Here is a 15,086-nt window from a genome sequence, read left to right on the forward strand (position 1 = left end):
GTGGTCGTGCTTGTCTGACCATACCAGGACGGGACCTTCCTCTCTCCAAAGACAAAAGGTCGCCTAGTCGTAGTGGTCGTCGTTGTCGTGGAACTGCTCGTGGAAGATGTGCTTGTCGTAGATGTCGTCGTCAGCACTGGCCGACGCGGTATGACCGGAGTGTACTTCCTCCCGGAGAGCGCCGGCCTCACAAAGGCCCTCCTAGCCGGCGTAGTCGTAGGTGGTGTGGTCTTGGTCGGTTTGCTCCTGTAACCGCGAACGAGCGATGGCAGCTGGCGACGCGTGACACCAAACTTCCTCGTTGGATGCGCTGTGGTAGGGACCTCGGTGGCCACTTCAGTGGTGAACAAGCTGCGCTCTTTTGTGGTTGTCTCTTGCTTTGGCTTCATCTTTCGCCTCCTTTTTGCCTGCAGCCTTGCCCTCTTCGGGAACGGTGGGCTCTCTGGCACGGCCTTCCAAGCGCTCGGACTCAGTGGGTCCACCTCAGGTGGCTGACCGCGTTTAAAATACGCAGAGCTTGTGGGCAACGGGGCCGTGGTAGATGGAGGAGGAGCGGGCGTCGTTGTGGTGGTAGTGGTGGTTGTGGTCGAAGTCGTTAACACAACGGCTCGAGGTCCCGCAGGTGTAGTCGTCTCCCAGTCAGGAGAACTCACGGAATTTATTACCTTAATGAACGATGGTGGCAAAGGGGAATCGGACAGACGAAGCCGTTGCTTAGGAGGCTCCGGAGGCCTGTTCGGAACAACTCCAGGAATGCTGGACGCGGTGCTGTGTTGGTAAACAGGCCACGGGATCCGATTTGCATTGTCTAAAGGTTCTCTATTCGACCTGTCTATCTGTGCTGTTGTCCCGGTCATAGAATTAAGGCTGAGAAGCACCACTACCGCTGCTGCAGAGTACCTTTCGTGGAATCTTTTTCGCCGCAACTGTGACAAAAAAAGCAAAAAAAGAAAGAAAATTAGATGGGCGAAAAAATTTTACAGCGACAGATTTTACAAAACAGCTTACCATTTCCTATTTGACCATTCTGCAGCGTCCACTTTTGGGAAATTGAAATATCTATCAGCTCTGAAACGAAATTATCTTGGACACTTCCAAACTTCAAGCTGTGTGAACTACATTAGCGGGAATGCTCGATTTATAAGATTTAAGAAACTTTAACAAGCATTTTGTGGTACTATGATAAAAACGTGCGAGTAACAATTTCTCACAATAAAGTTGAATACCTTCTTTTTGACTAAATAAAAAAGCTTCAGCAATGCTGACGACTGGGCAAGTTCGTAGTGGTTACTACATAATACAAGGTACACGACACAGAGCAGGGCCAGCGCTGAGGGGTGCGTCTTAATTTGCGCCCCCTTCCTTCCGCACTCTTTCACTGTGAGTGAAAAAAAAAAGGTTTTTTTTTTTAAACGCATGAGATCATACCCTACTCATTACCCGCAATTATATCACACAAACCTACAGAGACCGTCAAAAGTAAGTTAAAAGCGACTTCGTCGAAAACATTTAATCTACATGAACTCAAAGCACATTGCTCTATGTTTATCCGTGCACCCTTTATTTGAAGCAATTATGATTAGGATACACCTGTATATTCAAAAATGAGCACAATAAGGAAGATTTTTATTTATTTTTTTTTGCTGATATTGCATTCCATTTAGTTTTGACAGTACCTGTACGAAGTTCCAAAGTATGTTTATTCCTGTATTCTACTCATAACCCCCACAGCTATTCTAAGACCGTTTTCAAAACGGCACAGTGCACTTAAAATGACAAGTGGGGTTGAGTATTACTGAACACTCTCAATCAGAATGTAGGCTCGAAGCCGAACGATCGGCATTGACCGTGTCAGGGTTGCACACGTCGACATCGGTGGGCTTAAATGGTCTGGGCTCATGCAGCACGTAACATGCAAACCTAATTAGCTACGAGGTGAAAAGGTACCGCCATCGTTGTATCACGTTAAGATGGTTGTCGATTGTGTGCTATCTTCAACCCCATACCGCCCAATGTGCTCAAGCGTACAGCTCGGCTGTCTTAACTTACGCTCATGTCTTGGTAGGATTAGTGACTGCCTGCAGCACCCACCAGCTCCGACCTGGCTCATTGAGCAGTGATCAAAAATAGTTACGTGCAACGTATTTCAATGAAAGGGAAGCATAATGACCTAAAGTTTGGGCATGTAATACAAATTTCGTTGAAAACTTTGAATATATAATTTTTAGTCTTTTATTGGAGCTTTTATTTTTTTTTATTTCCAATATCATCGGACCGTGGGACAAAGGCTGTTGTTTTCAAAACCTCCGCCTTTGTTCGTTTCATGAAGACGCCGATGCGTAAGCGGGCTCTACAGATACGTGAAGGCGACGTTGAGGGATTTTCCTGATCGGCGAATATTGAGACGTGAAGGCGGTCGTTTGAACCGCCTGGTGTCGAGATTTGGCCTCAGCCGTTCGGCAAAGTCATCAGCGGACACCTGTGCCTGTGTAATGCTATTTTCACGTCGATTCTTGCACCTGTTATTAAAGGCCAGGTATGTATGCGCGCGCTTGATTCAATCTAGTCATGGGGCTTTGAGGCGGTGCCAGTTTATTTGTCTCAAGACGCAAACAAAGCGGAACAGATGTCACTTAGACACGACACTGCCCGGCTCAAACGAAGGGCCGAGCTGCGAATTCTTAAGGGTAACAACAGCCACCAGCCTTCGCTGCCTGGCGGGAGTGTCCTTCGTAACACGACAAGCAGCGGGGCGGTGTCGTCCTCTTTGTGACGGCCTGTTACGCTCCGGATGCTGCCCCGGCTTCTGCCGCGCTCGACTTCTCAACGCAGTCGAGCGAGCTGAGACAGTTGCAGCTGTCGACGGAAGATAGCCGAAAAGCTTTCATGCGTCGGCATTGTTAACTCGTTTGAGTGCGGTCAAGACCCAAATCATAGAATTCTGAAGTTTAAACATTAAAGCAATTTAAGGAATTTTAATCGATAAGCGAAGTTTTGCTCTCTCCTTTGCGGCGAGAGCTGTGTGCGATGTTTTCTTGGGGAAATATAGCGCCCTAGTTTTGAGCCGTTGCATCCTCTAGTAACAAACTAATGTCGCATTCCTCGGCCTGTCGATGAAAGGGCGATTCATGTGTTTCTAGTGTGCGCTATGTTTTGGGAGTGATGGTCGCATTGCAGTAATTACTGTCAATCATCCGCTTAAAGGATGAATAAATTCTAGGAACATTTTTTGCCCATGTTCATCTGCAGCTGCTGCAGCTTGATCTTGTCGCTAATAAAGATCTAATGCGAGGGCTCTCGTTCACTTCACCATGGTTATTTTGAAAAGCCGGATTACTTGAACCTACGCTTCGATCCTGTAAACAGTACTGGTATTACTTTTATTTGGACTCCACATAGGTCGAAAAAACGAAGAAAAAAAATGACGTACATCGCCTTTACGCCTGAATTACAGGCAGTAGAATGCATAAAGATATCCTTACCATTGCCATAAACACTGCTTTAAATAGCTGTTCTCTTCAATTATTTATTAGGCGGAGTAGCACTGCCTTCACGGCATTTATCTCTTATCTAGGATAAATTTCGTGAAATGCATGCCGAAAAACCGAGGCCTCTTGTTCTGAGTTAGAAAAATTTATTTTAAAAAGCAAATTGCAGCTGCACTCAATTCATAGGGAATCCTCCAATCTCTTCCCTTCTTGTACACCGGCAATCGGAATGTAATTCACAATCACAGCGAGGAGCATTTCCTTTTCTTATATGCATTTGGCCGAGAGGTGCTGAATGTAGGAAATGGATATAGGCGCAAAAGCGGATCGGGTCCTCTCTGCATGCTTCACTTGCGCGCGATGCTTGAATTAGCGTGCTGGCGACACCTATGCGTGGGACATTCGACGATGCCGCTGCTGGTCGCTGCACAAGTAGAACGAGGAGACCGTCGCAAGTGGGTCATCTCGTTTCAATTGACCTTGTCCTGCCATATACGCCTTCAACCGAAAATAAAAATGACTCAGCTTTCATTGTGGCCACGTGTCATGAATACCGCTTTACGCTTGGTGGGCGGTCTAACTCTAGTGCACAGGAACAAGCACAGACACCGCACCCAACAAGCGCTCGTCGCAGAGTGCTAACAAAAGAAGCTATCGGATCTATTGTTTATTATCAGTCGCGAACGCCGGGAAAGCCAGAATCAGTAACCAGTGGCCGGTGAGCCTATGTTACCGCCTAGTATTCCCGTGCGGGCCGTCTCCCTTGGCGGTCGAGTTACCCATAACGTTCACTAGACAAGGCGAAATTGAACGGCTTCTTCACTGAAGAAACTCCCGTGTAAAGGTAAAAAAAATACGTACATTATTCGAAATTACATTTGTGAACAAGACCTTTGAACATAAAGAGTTGAGCTGTTTTTGTGGCCTCGAACTTTTCGGCAATCAAGCTAGGCGGGACGCATATGAATATTCAGAGTTCAGCGTTCCGCGCCTGTCGCTGTTATCGACAACGCAGAAGGTGACCGCGCGCCGACTGGTATTTGCAGAGACTGCAGAAAAAAAAAAAAAAAAAAAAAAGAAAGGTTGTGGTAAACAGGAGACCTGCTTTGCTATGCGCAAGGAGTTGTAAATATATGGCACGATAGTTTTTCGCCCGATGATACGTATGCGCGCACCCTATGAGAACGATTTTTTGTCTTTCCCCAGGTTTTCTTTTCTCACTGAATGTGCTGGAAGGACGACTGGCAGAGAAATATGTGGCTGGTTTCTTGCGAAAATAGCAGTTGCTGTGAGGCTACGTAAAAACTTATATTTCAGCGTTACATTGTAGAGCTGTTATTCCGCTATGAAATAAAGAAATCAGTAAAAGGAGACTAAAAACCAACCATGTAATTGATAGCATTCGCCGTCCTTCATAAATCATGCAACATGCTATCAAACTAGGAGGACATGCCTAAATAAAGTACTACGCTTGGAATAAGAAAACAGGAACGCTACTCGCTGATGATTGACGAGTAACACTATCCCTCCTTGCATGCCTCAGGAAAATGTACTAGGCTGTTTTTCCCACCATAAATAGGCAGCTTGCGGTTAATAAACTTATTATATATATATATATATATATATATATATATATATATATATATGGTTTGGTTTGGTTTGGTTTGGTTTGTGGGATTTAACGACGCAAAGCAACTCAGGCTATGAGAGACGCCGTAGTGGAGGACTCCGGAAATTTCGACCACCTGGGGTTCTTTAACGTGCACTGACATCGCACAGCACGCGGGCGCCTTGCTTTTCGCCTCCATTGAAAAGCTGCCGCCGGAGCCGGGATTCGATCCCGCGTTCTTGAGAACAGTAGTCGAGCGCCGTAACCACTGTGCCACCCCGGTGGGGCTATATATATATATATATATATATATATATATATATATATATATATATATATATATATATATATATATATATATATATATATATATATATATATATATATATATATATATATATATATATATATATAAATATATATATATATATATATATATATATATATATATATATATATATATATATATATATATATATATATATATATATATATATATATATATATGCGTGCCGTTGAAGCGTTATATATAATTCGCAATAGTGAAATAATTTCAGGGGAATCTCGAAGTTTTCGGCAGTTTCTAACCTAGAATTTCACCGTAAGAGGTCAGCGACAAGGTACAGTTCGAGTATTTATGGCAAAGTGTTCGTTTTTTGAAGACAGTGCTTGGAAGCGTTCCTGACTTGATTGATTTAATGCAAGCATTGCACCGATCTACCAAATTTAACAGTGACGCTGAACTTTGTCAAAACGGTGAACAACATTCGAATCTTACAATGTGCACTACACTGCGGCAACCAGGTGCAGATGCTGCGTAAAGAAAGACTTTCGTGTCGGTGCCAAACGCAGCGTTACGATAAGAAACAGAAGAAGGCGGAATCGCTAGCGAACATTGAAGGCGAGTGGCGTGACAGATACAGCAGAGATTAATTTAAATTTGGAGTCAATTCTGCTCCTTATTTAGGCCTGGTGCGTAACTGGGCACGTTTTAGAAGAAATATTTGGAGCAATCGTCATGTACAGGAACCAAAATTCGACAAAGCAGTATCGTAGCGCGACGTTACGGCTGCACCACGGCACCGACGGATGGCGCAAGTGACTGCCGCTTAAATTTCAAAAGTAGGTCTAATAAGATCGATCCATCGAACTACTGTATATCGGAAATGCTGGGATATACGAGCAACGACGAAGTTAATTGGATATTCGCGTGGTATCATCACTCACTTTGCACTGCACTTTGTCCTGCTGAGACCTGATCAGGAAGTTATTCGGCGGAAGTATAGCTCAGATTTGCCGGCGCAAGAGGGAGCAATAGCAGCATTGCGATGATCGCAACTGCTACCACCCCGTTTCAAAGGGGACGCTCCTAGATTCCAATCATCTATTCATCCGATACAAATGTCAAGGCACATTCCGTCGACCCTGACCGGTCTTACTTGAGAGCGGCTTTGTGAATTCGATGCCATATTGTGTTATAACGCGACAGTGTGTCCCCCGACAGTGTAGAACTCGGCAATGCCGGCGACGGCTAGAGGACTTCCGGATTGGTCGAAAACATTTGACGTCCCACGCTGAACAGCGGATGTGAAAAGTGAATAGAGTATCGCATAAATTGTGATTACAAGGTCGCAATGTGAGTCAAACATCTTTAGGAAATGTAAGCACATAAAGTCAAGGAATTACGCTGAAAACGAAATCACATAAGATGGTAATCGAACCCAGTACCTTTGGTTCCTGAGCCACGCAAGCTGCCCCTAGGCCACGCCCAGTCGAAAAAAACTACAGAACTGTGTCAAAAATACGACAAAATATCCTGTAGCTTTGCCGTAACCATCAGATATTTCTGTACTTCTAATAGTACTTTTCTGTAGTTCTGTAGTTTCTCTGTAGTAAATTTCTGTTGTCTGTAGTTCGGTAGCACTTTTCTGTTGTAACTACAGAAATTTCTGATGTTACTACAGAATGTTCTGTTGTCACAACAGGTTTCCCGTCAAAAACCACACAGAAATTCTGTCATAACATCAGAAAATGTTTTGTAGTTTTTCCGACTGGGCAGCCACATTTGTACGGCTCTGTTAAAGCAGGGCTTTATATTTGTGTCACGTTGTCTATCACATATTACAGTCTACGGCTGTACATTTATTAGTATGCGCCGGATTAGGGAGCCATTAACGCAGTAGTGATCAAATCAGTGGCACAAAACTATTAGTCGTTGGAGGGGGAGTGCACGCGATCGAGGATCCGTGAAGGGAGCCGCAGACGGGTGCCATTAACGCTACCGCGTCATAACATCAACGGCGGGGCTTAAGTGTTTCTACAATGTTTATTCAGTCAGAACACGAGCCTCTTCCCATATGAGCAAGGAAGGGTAAAGTAGGACTTTTGAACAGTTCTAATTTGGTTGTCTTCACGAATATGCTTCCTGTTTATTGCAGGGGCCACTTCAGCGCTCACTTTTGGTGAATGTTTATTTACTGGATGAAACATATCAGCTTAAGAAGGACATCAATATGCAAACAATAAGTGTCGTGATTCAAGACATCGTGGTAAAACTGGTAAGTCTAAAGAACTCACATTGTTTTCTATTATCTTGAGGTGGCCGAAACTTTGCGTGCGCGCCGTATTTGAAAACAGCGATCATGCCTGCCGGCCAACCATGCTCAGCATCATGGTGCAACTTTTGAGAAGAAAAATATTCAGCCAGGAATCTTACACAAAGATAAAAAAAAAAACTTTCTACTTCTCTCACACGCTGCCGTGGTTCAGTACACGGCTTTGGTTATCGGCTACTATAACCAAGTTGTCACGGGATCCAAATCTGGCCGCAGTTGCGGATTCAACCCTGGTTGATGGAGGCGAGATGCAATAACGCCCATGTGTTCTGCGATATCAGCGCACGTTCGAGAAGTCCCTTGAATGTGAATGAATCCGAAGCCTTTGACTGCAATGTCCATCAAAAGAAACGTGCCTCTGCATGATGTTAAACTTCGAACACCCCATACCACACCTTCTTTTCCCGAGATAATTTGACTGTTTAGGAAGAAAAACGCGCGACCTTTTTAAATGCTTCTAACGACAATCGTTGTTCGCTTGTCGAAGCCATTAGTGTTCCAGATGTCTTGACTGATCAATGTTTCTCACGGTCACTTAAATCAAAGGTAATTTTTCTCGTGGGTTGGATAATCCGCGGTGTGTTTTCGGGAAACTGAATGTTCCACATAGAGCTGCGAAATGCTTCTCGTCTCTTTTACCGGGCATAAACCATAGTGTGCTTGTACTTGCTTGCTGTAGCTATTTATGATTAATTTTCTTTTTCTATCGAGCAGAATGGTTTGTATAACTTACCTGCTTATTCGACTAATGATGGTAACAGCTGCAGATGAGAAGCACATGTTTAATACTGTGCGGGGTAAGTTAAAAAAAAAAAAAAAAAAAGCAACTTCCCTTGCGTCCTCCAGCTTCAACGTTATATTTTTGTTGCTAAAATTTTCTCAGAACTAAGAAATTATATTACAGACACGGATGTGTACTTCCCATACGTATTTGCAGCGTAATCGTTCTGCAGCCTCCTCATGCTTTTTTGACACAGTATTTATAAGCAATGGCTAGGTTCTAAAATTCCAACCAGTCTTCATCATAATGACTGGTTCCCCAATTGAAACGTTAATCAAATAAATCTCATCATGTTTTCAAGGCTGCTTAAGCCCACTTTATCAGTTCTGGTTCATAGTGCACTCACTGTCTCAACTCTTTCTCTCTCTGTGTATATATATATATATATATATATATATATATATATATATAATATATATATATATATATATATATATATATATATATATATATATATATATATATATATATATATATATATATATATATATATATATATATATATATATACAGAGAGAGAAAGAGTTGAGACAGTGAGTGCACTATGAACCAGAACTGATAAAGTGGGCTTAAGCAGCCTTGAAAACATGATGAGATTTATTTGATTAACGTTTCAATTGGGGAACCAGTCATTATGATGAAGACTGGTTGGAATTTTAGAACCTAGCCATTTTCTCTTTCTCTCTCTGTATATATATATATATATATATATATATATATATATATATATATATATATATATATATATATATATATATACAGAGAGAGAAAGAGTTGAGACAGTGAGTGCACTATGAACCAGCACTGATAAATACAAATACCCGCGAAATACAAGTAATATCACGTGACTAGTGCCTTTGTGCGCCGCGATTGTGGTGCTCTCAGTCGTGGTTTGAGCGAACGAAATTAGCTGCGGCCGTGTCTTCTTGGCCCCGTTAAAGCGGCAGGCCGATATGCCTGCGATGGCTTCTTCGCTCGGTTCAGACAGCCGGCCCTCGTGACGGTGCAGTAGCAGCGAGAGCGGCGAGCCGACACCACCGAGATACTAACAAGGCCTCCTTCTCTCCCATCAGCGAACGCCACCACAAACGGATGAGCGCAAAGGTATCAGCCACTGTATCTGCGCATACATGCTTGGGTAAATGAGCGAGATGACATCATGTGACTCGACTAAAATTAGCGCTGCACCTTCATTTGCCGGTTCTTGATCGTCATCCGCCTGTCGTGATGTAGGCTGCTGCGGTGCGCAGGTCTGGCCAAAATCGCGGTGGCGACGGGCGAGCTCGAGCTCGCTCGAACCATCGCCAACATTTCTGCCTGCCGCGACGGCCGCAGCTGATTTCGTTCGCTCAAACCACGACTGAGAGCACCACAATCGCGGCGCACAAATGCGCTAGTCACGTGGTATTATTTGTATTTCGCGGGCTTTCTTCTGAGCCCGGAAAAAAAGATGCACGTGAGACTTTCTTTACCGCAATTAATGGAATGGGGGTTTCTGAAGGTGCTCTACAACTTTCCAATTCACATTTTTGGTCTAAAGTCGATATGTAATAAGTTAGAGAAATTAACATAATTAGCTAATTAAGTAATTGCAAAACAAAAAATTGCCTATAGTGCGCGAACAGGCTGGCAGTTGTATGCAATTGGTTTCACTGACCTACCTCAAATATATTATTTTGTAACCCTTGGTTCAAGTTAGCTGGGACACCCGATATATATATATATATATATATATATATATATATATATATATATATATATATATATATATATATATATATATATATATTCAGTGTTGCAGACCTTTATGGTTGTCCCTCTACAACTATTTTTCTATTTTTCGAATTCGTTCTGCTGGAGCGTATATTGATAGGAAATCACGGCTTATTCTTCGCCATCTTCGCACCTTTTGTCCTCCCCACGAGATTCCAAACATGCTCAGAGCTAGACTCCCCTTCATTGTCTATACCTTGCGAAACACTATTGTTGGCATACTCATGCAATGAATTCTTTTCCAATATTTTGTTAACGCGCGAAGCAACTACTTTCATTCATGGCGCACGTGATTGGCCAGCCTGCCGACACTTCGCGGCCAGATACTCGTGGTTTTACATTCTCTTGAGCCATAGTCGCTTCGTGAGGTTCATGTGAAGTCCGAACGCATTGCAGGGATAACTGTTTGGAAACCTGTAAACGCGAAAGATTAACACGATGATGGCGCCAATTTTAAAAAAGGCAAAAAAATGCAAATATACTATTTACAAACTGGATTGCAAGGGAAGGAAAGCGTAGCAGGGGGCGGCAGAAAGTTAGGTGGGCGGATGAGATTAAGAAGTTCGCAGGGGTGAAGTGGATGCAGCTAGCACAGAACCGGGTTAATTGGGGAAATATGGGAGAGGCCTTCGCCCTGCAATGGGTATAATCAGGCTGATGATGATGATGATGATGATGATGATGATGCTATTTAGCGTTATTCGGTGTTCTCTCCTGTGTGTAGCGGCATAATTTTAAATAACAGAGTCATGATGACACGATAAAATTTCAGGGCGAGTTTAAACAGGACGTCTAAAGTGTTTCAGGGCCGCTTGATAACCATAACGTTAGCCTGGAATGGTCGGCAATGCTCATTTATATTTCATCTCAACCTTGTCGTGATCACTGTAGGTTTATGTAGAAAGTAAGTATGTTGGCACCCATTGCTCTTCGTGAAGGAAAGGTATAATAGACGGGAGAAATGGAGATCCATGTGTGCTTTCTTTGTGCGTACTGTAGGAAAGAGCTACTGATTGAGGTTCAGCGAGCACCGTTTTTTAACGACGGAAAACAGTTGTCCTGCTAGTTCAGCTGTCCGACATACTTCTAGACGTATCCTCACGCCAAGCAGTTTGCAGCAAATGATGGTTCTTTCTGTTTGTGGGAAGAAAAAGCAGTGGTGTTGCACAATGCATACAGTGTAACTCTGGCCAGGAGCCAGATTTACAAAGCGGCATGGTTACTACTCCGTGCGTAATATCGAATAGTGACTGGCAGGCGCTTTAACCTACATCTCTTTGACTGTCGCTATAATCTCAGAAATGCCTGAAACGCTGTAGAACCATTGAGAAATCACCCCACGCAAACTTTCGAGGCTTATTTACGTACGCCTCTGCTTCCAGAGTCACCCCATGCTAGACGTCACAAACAAACATGAATCTCAATTAAAAAAAAAAAATTTTCACGTCACGAAGGAAAGATTCCAGGAAGCAGAATTGCGCATTCGAAATACGAGCAGTGACTTTACAATGACGCTAGTGCTGGCTGCAATCATGAGGTTATTATTAATTTTGATTTCGCGGGGTTTCTTTCTAGATTGCTAGAGAAAGGACTACGTAAACGAAACGTTGTTATAAACATTTAGGTATTATCAACATCACCTACAAGGTCTGTGTTTTTACAATGGTATGCTTTTACAATGTGAATATTCAAAATGTTAGTTAATTTGCTATTTAGTGTTTAATAAATAGCAACTTAAACACGGAGAAAAAAAATGCTGCCTTTGGCCACAGGGCTCGCAGTGCGCTTGATTATATTGACACGTTTTGGGAACTGCTGGGCTTTGCATAAAAATGTTTCATTCAGCTGGGACACTTGGCATATGTTCCTTGCTTTTCCTCACATTTTATACCGACACAATTTTCACGGAGAACAATTATTGGATAATATCAGAGTACCATTTACGAGATTACGTGCTAAAAAAAGACAAACGAAACTCTAAATGCCCCACTTGTTTATGATGGGTAGTATATAAGAGTGCAATGAAAAGAAATTTACACATGTTTCATTACCCGACAGTATATTTATCATTAACAGTCTGCAAGCTGTCAAGGCGTACTTAACAAGCGCATGAAATTTAAAGCTTGTTAAAGGCACCATTTACATGCAACGCTTAAAACTATCGTCCCCGTGTGGATTTCACCCCACCATTTATAAATTGGTGCGCGGTAGTGACAGGAAAGAGGAAAGGGGATTATAATTTGTGCTCTGATTGGAGCACTTTCTTGAACAGTGTTCAGCGGGCACTGAACAGCCTTAAAATGCGTGAGGCACAGTTCTTCAAATATTAGTAGTATAATCTGTGCTAGCCTACGTTAACCCACCTCGGGAAAGCACCGATGCTGCTCACAGCTTTGATCACATTCATACAAAATGAACAAGACAAGGAAGGTCGCCAGTAAACAAATTATGCACATTGTTAAGTCACCTGTGAGCTCCCGGCGATTACGTATACATACGTGCACGACATCTGCTTAATATTGCCGTCGGTTTCTGGGCCTCGGGACAAGCACTTGTATTGAAGCGAAAGATTTACAAGTGTACTGGACGAAATTTCGTCGCGGCCGTTTTTAGGGGCGACCGATGGTTCCGAAAAGATAGTTCTCCAACAGCCGTCATCTAGCCACTGAAGCGACGAATGCGACGATAACATGCAGAACAGATACCCCTCCAGTGAATGCCAATGGAGACAACTCCTCCCACAGCCTCCCGTTCGTCGTACGACATAACGGACTTGCATGGAGCGCCAGTTTTTCTCTCTTTAGTGTCAAAATTGTGATGCGTCCGCTTGTCTACTGCGTTCCGGGTGACGTCACACTATATCTCTTTGAGCGCAGAACGCACATCATAGTCAAGTTTGAGGCTAGTTTGAAACAAAGATTCCAACTGAAGAAATAAGTATTTTTATTGGTATAATATATGCCGCTCTCCGGCTTCCGTCTCACACTTGGAAAGGAGAATTAAAATTAGTTTTGAGGAAATGAAAGACGCAGTATATATCTCACTTGTCGGCTTACACTTGTACCACACCGAGAGGGGAGGGAGGAAGGCGGAAAAAGAAAAAAGGGGGGAAAGGTGCCACAAAGAAGGGCAGCAGAATAATTTCGATCACCTGCGGATCTTCAACGTGCACTGATGTTTCACAGCACACGGACGTCTCTTGCGTTGCGCCTCCATCGAAATTTGATATTCGCACAGCTTTCTGGGTCGTGGGCTACGATTCTTCTTTCTACATATAGCATACAGCTGCCAGTCGAGTTCGTGGCTAGCTCGCAACAGGGATTCCTACCGACGACATATAAACTAACGATGGGCATCCATGCGTTCTTCTTACAACACATGGCAGTTTTAGACGACGTCATATCTTTTTTTTTTTAATTGCATATTTATTACAAACTTCTCACGCTCATTCGAGGGGATGTCTTCCTATAGGACGCAATTAAAAGTACGCTAGCTTTCGCAGAAGCAAATATATAGATAATTTATGCACGCTACACGCCATCCATGCAGGCGTACCAAACAATCGTATTTGAAGAGATAAGCGCGGACATCACGATCATGTACGCACGTGTGCAAGAGCATCTGCGAGGGAGGCTACCCAATGCGTGTTCGAACACAACATAAAGAGCATCGAAAATAAGTAGGACCGTTCCAAAAGCATAAAAAGCTCTATCGTTGACCACAAAACTCTATTTGATCACTTCTTGACTATATTCTGCATTCATATACGGATAAACCTCTTGTACAGTGTCCTTTTACGAAACTCTCGCTTTTCTTCGTGTTCTTCGTTGAATCCAAAATTAGACCCAATTTTCAGCAAAGCTGTTCTCGTTATCGATGCACTAAATTGCCCCCCATTGCATCATGAAATGACCCATGCGTGAGCTTCTGTGTTTTCAGATGACGGGGAGTGTTGGGGGCATCTGCTGCAGCAACCATTTGGGCGGAGATGGTTCCTGCAATGTCGATATTGTTTTAATCCTTTCTTTCAATCCCACTTTGTCATTGCGCAGCAGTGTTAGGGATTCAGTTGAAAACTGTCATTGTTTCGGGGTGTGAACGAACGGGCGGACGTACAAAAAGAGGTGAAAATGTAGCCGCTAAATGCATTCCTGAATTAAAACTTGGTGTGGATAATCTTTCTGGCATAGCGCTGCAAAACCGACAACTCGCATTATTCGTCAGATACACGGCCTTTTTTCCGCACATATCTTGTCTGGTGAGTTACTAGGGCTACAGACCTGGTCAGGCCGTTAAAAGTGTAGGCAGAACTATGCAAAACTCCATGTTTCAGCGACACCTCTTGGCCCTTAACAACAAAGACTAGCCGTAGGTGCCACTATTTTCGGCCTGGATGCAGCGCCATGCAGGACTTCAGAAAGAACCGGAAGCCATAGAGACTTATCAAAAGGAAGTGCGGGCATTTCTCGCAAAAACGGGATACAATAACTGGCCAGCGTGCTAAAGTTTAGTTCGAAACCTCTATGTGTTTTTCATATAGACTCTCGGGAGAATAGGTTGCGTTTGGATTATATGGTTCAACGTCCCAAAGCTACTAACGCTATGAGAGGCGCCTGTAGTGGAGGACTCCGGCAATTTCGACCACCTGGGGTTCTATAAGGTACACTGACATTGCACAGCACACACGTGCGTCTTGCTTTTCGCCTCCATTGAACAGCTGCCTCCGCTACCGGGATTCGATCCGGCGCCATTGGGTTCAGTAGTCGAGCGTCCTGACCAAATGAGCCACACAGGCGGGTTTAGACATTAGGTAATTGGCA

The 15,086-nt window shown here is 43.4% G+C and overlaps 1 protein-coding gene across 1 annotated transcript in view; it reads right to left on the reverse strand.

Moving 5' to 3' along the window:
* The window catches only part of LOC146203478 (uncharacterized), a 67,035-nt gene that overhangs the window by 5,429 nt on the left and 46,520 nt on the right, over positions 1-15,086 (reverse strand). The window contains exon 2 of the mRNA XM_084603033.1: positions 1-926. This exon is cut by the window's left edge and continues 497 nt beyond it. Within this exon, the coding sequence (XP_084459159.1) occupies positions 1-926 (926 nt within the window). The remainder of the gene's footprint in view (positions 927-15,086) is intronic.

This window comes from Amblyomma maculatum, chromosome 1, assembly GCF_055883805.1.
Source record: "Amblyomma maculatum isolate TAMU_Amacu chromosome 1, ASM5588380v1, whole genome shotgun sequence".
NCBI lineage: Eukaryota > Metazoa > Arthropoda > Arachnida > Ixodida > Ixodidae > Amblyomma > Amblyomma maculatum.